At 39.8% G+C, this 16,829-nt stretch overlaps 1 protein-coding gene across 1 annotated transcript; it reads left to right on the forward strand.

Annotated features, from left to right (window-relative positions):
• The first annotated feature begins 1,691 nt into the window (after positions 1 to 1,691).
• LOC129831396 (dnaJ homolog subfamily C member 8-like) lies at positions 1,692 to 15,524 on the forward strand. The gene is made up of 9 exons (XM_055894760.1): positions 1,692 to 1,798; positions 2,767 to 2,868; positions 3,476 to 3,532; positions 10,044 to 10,110; positions 10,204 to 10,298; positions 10,572 to 10,643; positions 10,751 to 10,842; positions 13,625 to 13,700; positions 13,977 to 15,524. The coding sequence occupies exons 1-9, from the start codon at positions 1,727 to 1,729 to the stop codon at positions 14,100 to 14,102; spliced, it is 759 nt and encodes a 252-aa protein (XP_055750735.1). The 5' UTR covers positions 1,692 to 1,726; the 3' UTR covers positions 14,103 to 15,524.
• The last annotated feature ends 1,305 nt before the right edge of the window (positions 15,525 to 16,829 follow it).

A 16,829-nucleotide genomic window follows, 5' to 3' on the forward strand; every position in this document is an offset into this window, starting at 1 on the left:
CAGATGACCTGGCCTCCACAATCACCCGAACTCAACCCAATTCAGATTGTTTGTAATGAGTTCGACCTCAGAGTGAAGGAAAAGCAACCAACAAGTGCTCCGCATATGTGGGAACTCCTTCAATACTTTTGGAAAAGCATTCCAGGTGACTACCTCATGAAGCTGGTTGAGAGAATGCCAAGATTGTGCAAAGCTGTCATCAAGGCAAAGGGTGACTACTTTGAAGAATCTAAATATAAAATATATTTTGATTTGTTTAACACTTTTTTGGTTACTAGATTCCATGTGTTATTTCATAGTTTTGATGTCTTCACTATCATTCTACAATGTAGAAAATGGTAAAAATAAAGAAAAACCCTTGAATTAGTAGATGTTCTTAAACTTTTCATAGGCATTTTTTTATTTATTGTTTATATACAGTTTTGTTCAAGTAAATGTTCAAGTAAATTGACTGGTTCTTCTTTGGGATTTCAAGACTGGTGTGATGTATGTGAAAGGTGGGGATATGACTTAGCTTGGCAAAAAGCAACAGTGCCTATTTCTATTGAACATGTAGTCTTTTATGACATATTTCACAGTTGTCTAGCACTATTACATCACAATAGAGGTTGTGGAATTTCATATTCTCAAGTCTGCATATACCGACTTTGGTTTCTCATGAGCATACACCTCGTTAATTGACCGGAGAAGAAAAAGAGGACACTATCAGAGATGGCGTGCATGAATCTCTGTGGGATCCCCTCGTGGTCACAAGTTGGAATGGAGTTCCCTCAAGTGGGCATTCGGGACACATCTGTCCATGGCGCTTGCAGTGATGCCATGTTCTGGGCACTTCATGAGTGGCCCAATGTCACCTTTGCTCTGGTTGTGGTCTTGCTGATCATCCTCTTCATCAGCCTTGGAATCATCAAGAGGAATCAAAACCAGGTGACTGACCAATACATTTCATCATATATGTGTCTGGGGTTTATAAGATATTTATCCATACAGTATCAGTAGTAGACAGCACACGTGAGCTTAATTCATATTTTGGAGACAAATGTATATAACTTGCAACAATGATTGAGATAGTATTGGTAATTTTCATTTCAACCGCTGCCGCCTCAGCTGCAGTACACTGCGGACATGCAGTCGATGTTTCAACAAGGATTCAGGCTACAGGAGGTGATGGAGCAGAAGTTGACAGCTCTGGACACACGACTGACCACCCTAGAAGACTTTCTCTATGGACTCTGGAGACCGTCGCGTGGAGGACGCTTCACCGGCTCGGAATCTGATGAGAGCTCCCTTCCCAGGAACACGCACAGACACTCTGAATTGTCCGACTGAAAAGTGCTTTTTCTGTTCATCGGCAGTGAAGGATAATTGGTGGACATGTTGTATCTTTTTGAACACCCGAATAATTTTTTGAGCAAAATAATAAATATTTTAACCTGTTTTCAAGTTTTTTTCAACATTTTATTAAAAGTTTTATAGTGTAAGCTTTTACATCAGCTAGCTATGTTGAATGCAATTTATTGAATTGTTTGGAAAACGTTTCAAAGGACAATCTGAAACCATACATCTTTGCAATATTTTTTATATATTTCATTGACATTTATTGAAGGTCCCTATTTTTTTATATTTTTTATATATTTATGTATTTGAGCGCAAAAACTCCAAAACTGCATTGACAGTCATGTGATCGTGGATATTGTGACGTCAGGTGAATGAAGCCTTAGCCAAGATGGCGGCTGCTGGAGGAGAGCCCTCTACCCAGAGTGGTCCGGATGATTTGTTCAATCATTTCTACACAGAGGTAAAATATATTTAGGAAATCCATGTTACTCAGTGTGTTGATATGTAACCTGACATTATGGATTTGACAAATACCGATAATTCGTCCCCTGGACCTGCATTTATGAGGCTTACAAACATCTGCTAGCTAAAAAGCTAGAGGGGCTAAAGTTAGCTAACGTTAACTTGGCTAGCTAGCTCGCATAACACGGTGTGTGTGAACGTGCTAGCTAGCTAGCTAAGCTAAGCTACCAATTGCTAACGCTAACAGAGTAGTGTTGTTTATTCGCCAGTACACTTCTCCGTAATCATTACACGCATATAGTTTGTTACACCGCTATTCTATCAGTGTAGGGGCATTTTGTTTCCCATTTAAACAGTGATGAAATGGTTGAGTATTTGATCTGTTTTGTGCTCTTGCTAGCCAGCATAGCAGATTCGACCCTCTTCACAGCTAGCTGCACTAGGTTGGACAGGCTTCCTGTGTAGATTAAGATGTATGACTCGGAAAATATACCTCAATGCAGGGATGAGAAATGCGTTGTATAGTACCCCCTAATTGTCCCATTATGCCAACTTTTACACCAAGAAGATTGAAAGACTACTCGTTTTTAGAAGTCATTCAATCTTCTCGGTGTAACAGTTAGGGTAATGGGACAATTTTAGGAGTTCAAGACATTTCTCATCCCAGGATGGAGTTTCATTTTCTGAGCCATATCTCGCACCAGCTCTGGGGTGTCTTAATCTAGTCAGGAAGCCTGGTTGACCCTAGTGCAGCTGTAAGCAAGCGGGTTGGATCTCTGGCATGAATGTAAACATGCTCAGTTCCATCTATCCAACCTTCCCCAAGTGGACTCATGAGTCATGACAGATAATGCTACGCCAGCTGGTGAAAGGGACCAAGATTATGTACATATCCATTTGCTTGCTAATATGACCATGACTGAACTTCTGTGACCCTAACTAATATGGCATGTCTCTGTCCAACAGGTAAAGCAGATAGAGAAAAGAGACTCTGTGCTAACCTCGAAGCAGCAAATAGACAGGCTGCTCAGACCTGGGTCATCCTACTTCAATTTAAACCCGTTTGAGGTAAGTGGCTAGTTCCTGTCACATGCAGCTGTAGTTGATCTATTATTATTGTGATAAGATTGTTGTGTATAACTGCGTTGAAGTGTTCTTAGAACGACACCAGCGACCTCATTAAGAGGTTCAAGCCTCTTGCCAAAATGGCTTAGGTGTTGGTGCTGACAGACACATCGTTGCAGGTTTCAACCCATTTGAGATACTTGTTGAAGGTGCTGCATTAGTGTCAGAAGTTAAATGATGTTAACTTTGTGTGACTATTTATTTGGGTGCGATGGTAAAGTGCAAGTGTGTTTCTCAAAGGAAAAGGGGTAGTGTAACATTTTTATTTAACTAGGCAAGTCAGTTAAACAAATTCTTATTTACAATGATGGCCTACCAAAAGGCCTCCTGTGGGGACAGGGGCTGGGAAAGAAAAAAAATAAAGAAAAAAAATAAAAAAAATAAGAGGGTTTTAAAATAAGCATCAACCAGTGGGTCTTGCAACCTCCTTTGCACAACACCGGCAACTTTGTCTAGCTATTTGAATCGCTTGAGGTAAATACACATCTGTGTTGCTTAAGCAATGCAGTGTAAAATTCGCTTCCAGTGAAATGCCTAATTTGAATTTCAGGTGTTACAAATTGATCCAGAGGCAACAGATGAGGAGTTGAAGAAGAGGTTCAGAGCGGTAGGTAGACTACATATCTGACAGTAGGTACCGGAGGACCCGGTCTTGGACCTACCGGTTCCAACACAGCTTCCAGGTCATAACACTGTTGAACAGCTAACCCTAGCTTTCCACCTGCACATACTGTACCTGCTAGTCATCCACACCCTATTAAAAGACTATTTGCACTGACTCTTGACACACCCATTCACACTTTCAAACATACACACTTTCACTCACTGCCATCATTGCTGTTATTATTTAATTGTACTGCTCACTTTATCTACTGTAAATAACTGTCACATTGACTATCAAAATCAACATTCCGTAGTAAATACTGTATATTCTATAGTTTTATATTTCCCACCATATCGTTATAGCTGATATCCTTAATAGTGAAACAGCCACAACCATATTACAACAACAAAGAAGTTACTGCAAACAACGAACACTGTTTTTTTCCCCTCTGACATCAATGCATGCATGAAGAAAGTAGAGCCCGACTGATATTGGATTTTGGGGTCCAATACCAATTTTAGGGAGGCAAAGGTCACCGATTATTTATATGTACAGTTGAAGTCGGAAGTTTACATATGCTTAGGTTGGAGTCATTCAAACTCGTTTTTCAACCACTCCACAAATTTCTTGTTAACAAACTATAGTTTTGGCAAGTCGGTTAGGACATCTACTTTGTGCATGACACAAGTAATTTTCCCAACAATTGTTTACAGACAGATTTTTTCACTTATAATTCACTGTATCACAATTCCAGTGGGTCAGAACTTTACATACACTAAGTTGACTGTGCCTTTAAACGGCTTGGAAAATTCCAGAAAATGATGTCATGGCTTTAGAAGCTTCTGATTGGCTAATTGACATCATTTGAGTCAATCGGAGGTGTACATGTGGATCTATTTCAAGGCCTACCTTCAAACTCAGTGCCTATTTGCTTGACATTATGGGAAAATCAAATCAGCCAAGACCTCAGAAAAAGAATCGTAGACCTCCACAAGTCTGGTTCATCCTTGGGAGCAATTTCCAAATGCCTGAAGGTACTACGTTCATCTGTACAAACAATAGTATTGCAAGTATAAACACCACGTAGCCTTCATACCGCTCAGGAAGGAGACACGTTCTGTCTCCTAGAGATGAACGTACTTTGGTGCGAAAAGTGCAAATCAATCCCAGAACAGCAAAGGACCTTGTGAAGATCCTGGAGGAAACAGGTACAAAAGTATCTATATCCACAGGAAAACGAGTCCTCTATCAACATAACCTGAGTGGCTGCTCAGCAAGGAAGAAGCCACTTCTCCAAAACTGCCATAAAAAAGCCAGACTACGGTTTGCAACTGCACATGGGGGCAAAGCTTGTACTTTTTGGAGAAATGTCCTCTGGTCTGATGAAACAAAAATAGAACTGTTTGGCCACAATGACCATAGTTATGTTTGGAGGAAAAAGGGGGCGGCTTGCAAGCCGAAGAACACTATCCCAACCGTGAAGCATGGGGGTGGCAGCATCATGTTGTGGGGGTGCTTTGCTGCAGGAGGGACTGGTGCACTTCACAAAATAGATGGCATCATGAGGATCAAAAATTATGTGGATATATTGAAGCAACATCTCAAGACATCATTCAGGAAGTTAAAGCTTGGTCGTAAATGGGTCTTCCAAATGGACAATGACCCCAAGCATACTTCCAAAGTTGTGGCAAAATGGCTGAAGGACAACAAAGTCAAGGTATTAGTGGCCATCACAAAGCCCTGACCTCAATCCCATAGAAAAATTGTGGGCAGAACTGAAAAAGCGTGTGCGAGCAAGGAGGCCTACAAACCTGACTGTTACACCAGCTCTGTCAGGAGGAATGGGACAAAATTTGCCCAACTTATTGTGGGAAGCTTGTGGAAGGCTACCTGAAACTTTGACCCAAGTTAAACAATTTAAAGGCAATGCTACCAAATACTAATTGAGTGTATGTAAACTTCTGACCCACTGGGAATGTGATGAAAGCTGAAATAAATCATTCTCTCTTATTATTCTGACATTTCACATTCTTAAAATAAAGTGGTGATCCTAACTGACCTAAGACAGGGAATTTTTACTAGGATTAAATGTCAGGAATTGTGAGTAAGTGTATTTGGCTAAGGTGTATGTAAACTTGAAAAACATACCTTTTTATAACACAATTGACGCTCCAAAAGATTAACAGATACTCTAATTGTTGATTTATTAACTAAGTATTTCAATTAACATTATTTAAGAACATTCTAATTGTGGTTTACATGATAACCATCAAAAAGCAACTATCTTCTATAAGTATGAAAGTAAATACAAAACAGTTGTTCAGTTTACCTTCTTAGACAAATCTTTAAGTTGTACCTATCTACTGCAGTGGGTAAGAATCCATAAGTGTTTGTGCTGAAGCACCACAAGCACACGAATAAACAATAAGGGCTGAATGAATTAAACTCAGTCTCAAAGTAAATCTGAAACTGCACTGTTCATAATTTATACAGAAACTTGCAGTTCGTAATGTCACCACTAGGTGTAATTTGTATTGAGTAGATACACTACAGTGCTTTACAAAAGTAATGTAAAGAAATACTTTTTTTAAATGTATTTTTTATTTAACTAGGCAATCAGTTAAGAACAATTTCATATTTACAATGACGGCCTACCCTGGGCCAAACCCTAACCCGGACAATGCTGGGCCAATTGTGCGCCGCCCTATGGTACTCCCAATCATGGCCGGTTGTGATAGCCTGGAATCGAACCAGGGTCTGTAGTGACACCTCTAGCACTGAGATGCAGTGCCTTTATGGCAACCTTGCAATGAGAGGGTTGTCACTAGTTGCCACAAAGTCATAAACCCTGCCTATTTCTACAATTTCTCTTAACCTCACTGCTAGCCTTATGACCTACCCTAACCTTAAATTAAGACCAAAAAGCAACATTTTGTTTTCCTACATTTTTTGTGACATTGTGCCAGTGGAAACCTTGTTATGACAAGCACATGCTAGCTCTTTATTAGGACAATGTTTTCTTACTGAAACCATAATGTAAATTACTGTTATTCAATACCAAATTAATTGACTGTATATTTCAACTGCAAATGGCATCCGCTGATGACTGAGCGGTCATGCAGTAAAATACTTACTGCACTGGTTTTAGTAACACACGTTCTAATTTAGCTAGCTAATTAACAACAATCTTATCTCATCATGAATGCAAGCACATCGCCTGAATGATAGATCTGCGCCAACTGTCTTGCTTTTTGCAGAAAACAAACTAAATAAGCCCACTGACATAATAGGGCCCAGACAGTAATGTATCAAGGAGGAGTGTCCGCACAGATTGCTAGCTAGCTAAGCTAACTACCTTCCTGCAGAGCTGCCAACTTTTGAAGAAAGCTTGGAGTGATATTTGCTATGTGAATTTAATTGCGCCCTGGCACAACCCCTAGATGGAAAATTGTTCTGTTTTAAATCCAATTCTATGTATTTTGACATGGCTGAGGCGTAGGACCATGGTGGATAATGTTAAAATAAAAACCACAGGTCAGGTGTATTCAGGATGCTTTGAACGTTAACACATCATTCACTGAGTTTGCTACTTAGATTACATTTAAAGTCATTTTTTTCTATATTAATTGGCAGTGGGTAACCAAATCATAGATTGCAGCCTCCTTGTCCATAGACTGCTTTCAAGGTAAGGACACAAAGATTTTGTAATTTGGGTGAACTCTCTCTTTAAAATAGGGCTGGAAGAAATTCCTGCTTGCTGTGTTGGCTTCCCCTGAAGTGCTGGGTGTTTGAGAAATGAATTGTTATAACAAGAACATTTTCAATCACCCAACCTTCAAGTGGTTTATGCCAACTAGTTGAAGCTCCTTAACATCATCTTGCTCTACATGGACAACATAGGATTGGTTGTGAGTCCCCCTACCATCTCTGCCTAGCATATGCACAATACTAAAGTGTCAAATTGTATTTGATACCTAGAGCAGTTAATATCTAATGTCTATTTATATGACTTATTCAAAACTGTCCACAAAGTACTGCAAAAATGCATAGCCTGATATAATTCATTTTCAAAGACACAAGTAGGCATATGTGATTACACTGGTAAAATTGTGAAGAAGATGAATAATACAATAAGTTAGGGGAATAACAGTACAGTGTTCTTACTGACAAGCACAGTAATTACCCTATATTTTAGCCTATTGTTAAGAATGAGAATTGTTCCACTGATCAGACTAAAAGTAAATCAATAATAGGATATCCTGAAGACAAGATGACGAAAATCTTGCTCTACACACTAACCCAATTATTTTTCAATTTATTGACGCCCCTCTAGAATAAAACGTACACTTTTGGGTTCACGATCTGTTTGACAAAATTATTTTCATAGTTACAAATCAGGTCACCCTACCAAACTTCCCTGCTATAACTTACTGTAGGTCTGCCTGCTGGCTTTCCGTTGTCACAGCCGAAACGCCAATCACCGAACGAGGGGACTAGTGTGAATTAAATCGACTTTAGTATATGCTGTCAAACGGCTGAATTCGGCAATAGAGACTGGAGTAACAGCAACCTAATTTGGTTGACAACGAACAGCGCCACCGTGCTACTCTTTTTAGAGCTGTATAAGCAGAGAACGTTATCTCTCTCTCTTCAGCGCCACTGTACCTTGAGGGGCGTTTCTTTAAAACATGCATCCAATCTCCTTTATCTTTTATATAACTAGACCAATCATATGCTTCAATGTGCCGCGGTTCAGCGCTGTGGCGAAACATCACAATTAGAGGTTCAGCTCGTGGTGTTAAATGGCAGTTGCAGATGCTCTGATTTCAAAACGATTTCGAGTCTAGTTGAAAAGTTAACGCGCTGACTATACAACGTACTAATTGAAAAGTACTGCATTTATTTTTCTAATGCGTGAGAAGAGGGTGAAATTGCGTTTGTCTCACGGCCAATGCGTGAGAGTGGGCAGCTCTGTCCCTGGCTAGATGGAGCCTGACTACATTGCTTGCTAGCTGGCCAGCTAACGTTAACTAAGTGATGATGACAGGTAGCCTAGTGGTTAGAGCGTTGGGCCAGTTACCGAAAGTGGATCGAATCCCCGAGCTGACAAGGTAAAAAATCTGTCGTTCTGCCCCTGAACAAGGCAGATAACCCACCGTCACTGTAAATAAGAGTTTGTTCTTAACTGACTTGCCTAGTAAAACATTATATATATATTTTTTGATAATAAGGCCTATTCTCACCTCGTGGTTTAGGGCAGAATTATGTTAAACGAGCAATACACAGAGCACCCCCTGGGGGAAAAACGACTGCAAATTAGCAGACGTATTTGTTATTTCGCCGCTTTATCTGTGGAATAAAGACCAATGCAAATATTTTTGTAAGGGTGCTATCGGCCAATAAAATGGGTTTATCGGTCAACTGATTTATCGGTCAGACTCTACAAAGAAGAACACTACGTATTGCAATTTTCTTTACGTTCTGCTCACACTCCTCAGCTCTGCAACAAAAACAAAGGTGGTGGCACTGTTTCCGCACACTGCAGATTCAATCTTTAATGTTCTACTGCCTTATTTGTATTGCACCGTTACCACTTATTGCCTTATATTATTATTTTGAGTTTTCATGTTTCACTGCACTGTTGAGAGAGCTCGCAAATAAAGCATTTCATTGCACCGTTTACCAGTAGTGTAAAGTACTTTAGTTAAAATTCTTGAAAGTACTACTTCACTAGTTTTTGGGGGGGTGTCTGTACTTTGCTATTTATATTTTTGACAATTTTTACTTGGGACGAGCATTTGGCCAGTAACTGCAAGGTTGACAATGTAAAAATCGGTCCTTCTGCCCCTGAACAAGGCAGTTAACCCACTGTTCCCTGGTAGGCCGTCATTGTAAATAAGGATTTGTTCTTAACTGACTTGGTTAGTTAAATTACATTTATTAAAAATATAAATATTTTACTTCTACATTCCAAAAGAAAATATTGTGCTTTTTACTCCATGCATTTTCCCTGACACCAAAAAGTACTCGTTACATTTTGAATGCTTAGCAGATCAGCACTTATCAAGAGAACACCTGATCATCCCTACTGCCTATTTTCTGGCGGACTCACTAAACACAAGTGCATCTTTTGTAACTAATGTCTGAGTGTTGGAATGTGACCCTGGCTATACATACATTTTAAAAACAAGAAAATTGTACTTTCTGGTTTGCTTAGTATAAGAATTTGAAATGATTTATACTTATGTATATTTTATCAAATAAATTTACTTTTGATACATAAGTATATTTAAAACCAATACTTTTAGACTTTTACTCAAATAGTATTTTACTGGGTGAATTTTACTTGAGTAACTTTCTATCTATACTTTTACTCAAGTATGACAATTGGGTACTTTTCCCACCACTACCATTTACACCCCAATGTGTCCTGTGTATATAAGGAATACACTTTGATTTGATATTGTTGATTCTCACACTAATGAAAGCAAACTAATTTCTCCTTCCATTTCAGTTGTCCATCTTGGTCCATCCAGACAAGAACCAGGATGATCCAGACAGAGCACAACTAGCCTTTGAAGGTAGGAATATGATTGCCATCACAGTATGTCTACATCAGTTAGCCTAATACATTCAAAGTGTTCTTAACAACTCCAATCCCACTGTATTTCTAGCTGTGGACAAGGCATACAAAAACTTGCTCGACCCAGAACAGAAGAAGAGGGCAGTTGATGTGATCCAAGCAGGAAGGGAATATGTAGAGCATAATGTGAGTAACTAACCACCTGTCCCTCTGTTCACATGTCTCATAGGTACAGTAGCTTCCCAAATAGAACCCTATTCCCTATACTGTCCACTACTTTTGACCATGACCCATAGGGTTCTGGTCAAAAGTACTGCACTATAAAGGGAATAGGGTGCCATTTGGGACACACATTTACTGTACAATTGTATTAATACTAGTGATGCCAATATTACAGTTGAGTTCATGTATTGCCACAGCATATGACACTTCAACTGCATCTTTTTCTTATTGCAACAGATGAAAGAGAAGAAGAAACAGCTGAAGAAGGATGGGAAGCCTCAATTTTTGGAGGAGGATGACCCAGAAATGGTATTGACAAGTGGTTTTAAATATAACTTGTAACAGATGTAAGGCTGTTTTTGAGATTGGGCTTATTGTTATTTTACTAAGGAAACCACTCTTCTCTTGATCGTCAGTTCAGACAGGCGGTGTACAAGCAGACTATGAAGCTGTTTGCAGAGCTTGAAATCAAGAGGAAGGAGCGGGAAGCCAAGGACATGCATGAAAGGTAATGGTGCCATTTCAGTCAACTTGCCATAGATTTTCAAGCCGATATATTTTTTTATATATATATATATATTTATATACTTTTTTTTAATCCAAACTTTAGCTAGGCTACTTGGTAACATTCAGCGTCATCTTGGTAAGCGCCTCCAGTGTATATTTGGCCTTGTGTTTTATGTTATTGTCCTGCTGAAAGGTGAATTTGTCTACTAGTGTCTGTTGGAAAGCAGACTGAACCAGATTTTCCTCTAGGATTTTGCCTGTGCTTTTCTCTATTCTGATTATTTTTATCCTAAAAAAAAATCCCTAGTCCTTGCCGATGACAAGCATACATGCAGCCGCCACCATGCTTCAAAATGTGAAATGGTACTCGGTGGTTTTGGATTTGCCCCAAACATAACACTTTGTATTCAGAACATAAAGTAATTATTTTTTGCAGTTTTACTTTAGTGCCTTGTTGCAAACAGGATGCATGTTTTGGAATATTTTTATTCTGTTCAAGCTTCCTCCTTTTCACTTAGTATTGTGGAGTAACTACAATGTGGTTGTTGATCCATCCACAGTTTTCGCCTATCACAGCCATTAGATTCTAACGGTTTGAAAGTCACCATTGGCCTCATGGTGAAATCCCTGAGCGATTTTCTTCCTCTACGGCAACTGAGTTAGGAAGGACGCCAATATCTTTGTAGTGACTGGGTGTATTGATACACCACCCAAAGTGTAATAACTTCACCATGCTCAAAGGGATATTCAATGTCTACTTTTATTTTACCCAAATAGATGCCCTTTGCGAGGCATTGGAAAACATTCCTGGTCTTTGGGGTTGAATCTGTGTTTGAAATTCGCTGCTCGACTGAGGGACCTTACAATTATCTGTATGTGTGGGGTAGTCATTTACATTTTATGTTAAACACTTATTGCACACAGTGAGTCCATGCAATTTATGTGACTTGTTAAGCACATGTTTACTCCTGAACTTATTTAGGCTTGCCATAACAAAGGGGTTGATTGACTCAACACATTTCAGCTTTACAATTATTTATTAATTAAAAAATTGATAAACATAATTCCACTTTCACATTATGGGGTATTGTGTGTAGGCCAGTGACACAAAAACGTAATCTATTTTAAATTCAAGTTGTGTAACAACAAAATGTGGAAAAATTCAAGGAGTGTGAATACTTTCTGAAGGCATTGTATATCGTCCATGAAATACAGAACATATCAGCACAAAAGACTCACAATGTGTGCAGTTACATGCACACAATAAAGTGATTGTTGTGGATAGTCAGATTAATATAATAGTTCATTTAAAACGTTTACGTGCTTTGCAAGATGAACGATTGCCTTTATAATCCTATTTACGTGGACCCATCTGAAATCAGGCTACCTGGTGGCACTCTAACTGCAGAAAATCGTTGATGAAAATAAACAATCTACCGCAGCGAACATGTTATTTTTGGGAAGCATATTTGATTCTGAGTTTGGACATACTGTATAAAGTTTGAACAAATTCTAAGACTCATACATTCAGTTGTTCGGAACACACTTCACTCGCACTAAAGAGGGAAGCTCGCTCGGCTGGTGCTAGCACATGCGCAGATCAGGTACACCGCTGGAAGACCGTTTTAAGGTGTTTAAATGTCCTAATAATTTGACAGATTGATCAGAAAAACAGGTGTTTTATTGGTGTATGCTTACTTTAAACCTGAAGCTGGCCACCGGCCAAACTGAGCAATCGGGGGGAGAAGGGCCTTGGTCAGGGAGGTCACCAGGAGCCCAATGGTCACTCTGACAGCACTCCAGATTTCCTCTGTAGAGATGGGAGACCCTTCCAGAAGGACAACCATCTCTGCAGCACTCCACCAATCAGGCCTTTATGGTAGAGTGGCCAGACGGAAGCCACTCCTCAATATAGGGCACAACCCGCTTGGAGTTAGCCAAAATGCACCTAAAGGACTCTCAGACCAGGAGAAACAAGATTCTCTCTGAACTCTGGCCTGAATGCCAAGTGTCACATCTGGAGGAAACCTGGAACCATCCCAATGGTGAAGCGTGGTGGCAGCATCATGCTGTGGGGATGTTTTTCAGCAGCAGGGACTGGGAGACTAGTCAGGATTGAGGGAAAGATGAATGGAGCAAAGTACAGAGAGATCCTTGATGAAAACCTGCTCCAGAGCGCTTAGGAACTCCGACTGGGACGAAGGTTCACCAACAGGACAATGACCCTAAGCACACAGCCATGACAACACAGGAGTGGCTTTGGGACAAGTCTCTGAAAGTTCATCCTTGAGTTGGCCGGCCAGAGCCCAGACTTCAACCTGATCGAACATCTCTGGAGAGACCTGAAAATAGCTGTGCAGCGACGCTCCCCATCCAACCTGACAGAGCTTGAGAGGATATGCAGAGAAAAATGGGAGAAACCCCCCCAAATACAGGTGTGCCAAGCTTGTAGTGTCATACCCAAGAATCCTCAAGGCTGTATTCGCTGCCAAAGGTGCTTCAACAAAGTACTGAGTAAAGGCTCTGAATACTTATGTAAACGTAATATTCGTTTTTTTATGTTAAATATATTTGCAAACATTTCTACAAACCTGTTTTTGCTTTGTTATGGGGTATTGTGTGTAGATTTCATATTTTTTTAATAAGGCTGTAACGTAACAAAATGTGGAAAAAGTCAAGGGGTCTGAATACTTTCCCGAATGCACTGTACATGGCCCTTAATGTCTTTGTGGTTGTGTTTTTGTGTCCTTAAGGAATTCAATGTTTCATGTTTTCCTTTTCAGGAAAAGGGCAAGAGAGGAAGAGATTGAGACGGCAGAGAAAGCTAAGCGAGAGAGGGAATGGCAGAAAAACTTTGAGGTATGTTGAAAAAAGGTTGTAAATACATTTTAGTCATTTTTTGGGGGTGGTAATGTTTTGAGCAGAACTTTGATCATCACCCAAAATAAGCTGGGATGAGGAGAGACGGAGTACCTACTGTTGAATAACTAGCTCTTCAGTTGTTTAACTGAGATTCAGGGGTATGGCGTTGCCACGAGCAGCAGGGTGAACTGCAGAGAGTTGTAGTTTCAGAAGTCGTCCCCGATATTGCTGTTGACTTCGTGCATCGCTGTCTCTACCTTATATTTTCACAAGGAAACAAGGGATGGGCGAGTGGACAGTTGGAGGAGTTTCCAGGCAGGCAAAAGCAAGGCTAAAAAAGAGAAGAAACCCCGGTCCTTCCTGAAGCCTCCTAAAGTCAAGATGGAGCAGAGAGAGTGACGTCTGTTGAGATGTGAGGGTTAAGGATACTACCGAGAGGCTACATCCAGATTATTCACCCTTTTCCAGAAGTGTGTACTTGCACACTCCACATGATGTTTAAAAGCATATGAGTGGTGTGTAAGCATCGGCTGGAGGGAGTTTCCACCATTGTAAAAATTCCACCATAGCAAGTGTACACTTCGGGAGAAGGATGGAGAATCGAGACTCAGCCCAACATTCTTACTTACACTTGACAGTGCATCCACCCTCCTGAGAAATGTAGTTTTGTGCTCGTTTTTTTAATGTACATAATTGTGATCTGCAACCTCCATGGGACCATCACACTTACTGGCCTCAATCAAAGTAGAAAAGATGACAGGAAATCTTAAATTTCTGTAACCACCTTAGTTTGACTGGACTTTTTGTGCTGTATTTTTTTTAAGATTTTTTTTTAACCTTTAAATAAAAGCTTGTTTGTAACAAGCCAATTTTGTGGTCTACCAAGTATTGACTCTGAAACGAGTCAATCTAGTTGAGGGTAGAATAATGAAATCCTTAGCTAACGACTGCCTTGTATTTGTGTTCGTCAGTAGGTACAAGATGCTATAACATGTTATTAAGGCATTTTCCCCTTACTGTGAAACGCAAGGAGAATATCCAGCCACTCTTGGAGGACAATGGGAGTAGTTTACTCCTCTATTCAGGCACCGTGGTTGTAAAGTGAGGAAGAGAGTATCCCCACATCTCAAGTATCCTGCCATCCAGATTATTATTTTTTCCCTTTAACTAGGCAAGTCATTTAAGAAAAAAATTCTTCTTTTTATTGACGGCTTAGGAACAGTGGGTTAACTGCCTTGTTCAGGGGCAGAACGACAGATTTTTACCTTGTCAGCTTGGGGATTCGATCTTGCAACCTTTCGGTTACTAGTCCAACACTCTAACCACTGGGCTACCTGCTGCCCCGATGATCTGCTCATCACAATTTCAAACCCACAGTGAGTTGGGATTCCACTACACAGGTCCCAATTGGCATCCTATTCCATATATAATGCACTACTTTTGACCAGAGCCATATGGGTCCCGGGGAAAATAAGTGCACTAAATAGCGACTGGGGTGTCATTTGGGACAGAGGCACAAATCCACTCCTATTCCCACGATGATACCCCCTCTGACTTTGTTTTCTCCAATACATTAAAATATTACCCCAATTGACCATTGGTCGTGATCCTATCCCTATCATCTAACCACTAGTAGTGTTCTTTAATTAGCAGTAGCATTGTGCATCCATGCTGTTTTCATATCAAATGTTTAATTGTAGCAGTGTTTCACTCAATCTACAGTACCATGGAAAGTCGAAGGCTAGTCTGTGAGAGCTGTTTTTCTGTCAGTTGAACTGTAATCGTTACACTATAACAATAAAAATGTCTAAGATATTCTTAGGAGATAGTCAGGTCGTCTGTGAGTGTGATCAAAGCAAAGACAGTTGTCAGTTTGTTCTTGCCTGTAAGTGAAGCATGACGAGGCCAAGTTTAGTCTTGTTCAACATTTTGTCTTTAATAATCATTAATTGAAAATACATTCAATTGCTCATTTTGTCAAAGACAACTAGACTAAATTGTGACAGAGCAAAAAATTATACAAATGTATATTTACTTAAAGTGCCTAAGTTGTAAATAAATTCAATGACAACTATCAAGTGTGCACATATAGGATACAACATGAGGATATTAAACTCATGGCAATACAGATAGAAATGACTACCAAAGTGTTCTCTTCGGCTACAGAGGCATAAAGAAAAGATGAAGCAATGAAATGCATCTTCAGATTCCCTGGATACCCGCAATGTCGGAGTCCCCACACCCCTAAAATATGATGTAGTCTACTGTGTTAGCCAGACAGCCACTCACAAAGTATAGACTACCGATTGTTGTCCGTGGTGCTTAAATTGCGATTTATCTATGCTGCGGCATGCCTATCGAGTCGATGTTAGGCTTTCTGTGGTGCCAGGCCATGTATAGCTTTGCTTTACCTTATGGATAAATGTTTATTGGTAGGCCTATTTGTTCATAAAGTTCTCATTTTAAACATTTCTCAAAGCTATACAAGGTGTAGCAAAGCTGCCAGTAATTAAAAGTTGGAAATTCAAACATTGCAGATTGTAAAATAAATGTTCGATGCAACAGCATACTAATCAGCTACCAATAATGTTTTAGAATATACAACTTTCCTGTATAGGCTAGGTGAACCTGCATCACGAGCCGTCCTTGCGCTGTAGTGCTGAGCGATTAACCAAAATGCCAGTTATTTTTGTTTTTTAAACAACTAATTGACCAATGTTGGTTAAATTATTTGAATTCCATTTCGTTGAGTTTTTTTTTCCTGTGAGCTCACATAGCTCCGTTTCTCTACAGACAAATCAGATCCATCCTGAACTGTGTGATGTAGTTTCCAACAGGCCAATATTCTACATAGTTTAGGGCATAAAACATAGAAATTAACTACAATGATTCATTGCGCATCTACTTGTCCGATCTGTTTCTTTTACGCCTGCTACAGAAGAGAGAATGCCGATGGTGAGATCATATACAGAGCAGCTGTTGCTTCACAAGGTATCTCTACCTGAAAATACATGATCTAAGTGGTTAATAGTTGGTATATTCAGCAGTCATAAAAGTATGCCTTGTGTATTTGAAGAACTACAAAATTGTGATTTTTGTCAGACAGCATAGGCAGCAGCTCTTTAG

The sequence above is a fragment of the Salvelinus fontinalis genome, chromosome 32 (genome assembly GCF_029448725.1).
Source record: "Salvelinus fontinalis isolate EN_2023a chromosome 32, ASM2944872v1, whole genome shotgun sequence".
Lineage (NCBI taxonomy): Eukaryota > Metazoa > Chordata > Actinopteri > Salmoniformes > Salmonidae > Salvelinus > Salvelinus fontinalis.

Coding starts and splice junctions, on each gene's coding strand:
- LOC129831396 (XM_055894760.1), top strand. CDS start 1,727: ATGGCGGCTGCTGGAGGAGAGCCCTCTACCCAGAGTGGTCCGGATGAT. Junction 2,869..3,475: donor TCAATTTAAACCCGTTTGAG/GTAAGTGGCTAG, acceptor TTTGAATTTCAG/GTGTTACAAATTGATCCAGA. Junction 13,701..13,976: donor AATGGCAGAAAAACTTTGAG/GTATGTTGAAAA, acceptor TATTTTCACAAG/GAAACAAGGGATGGGCGAGT.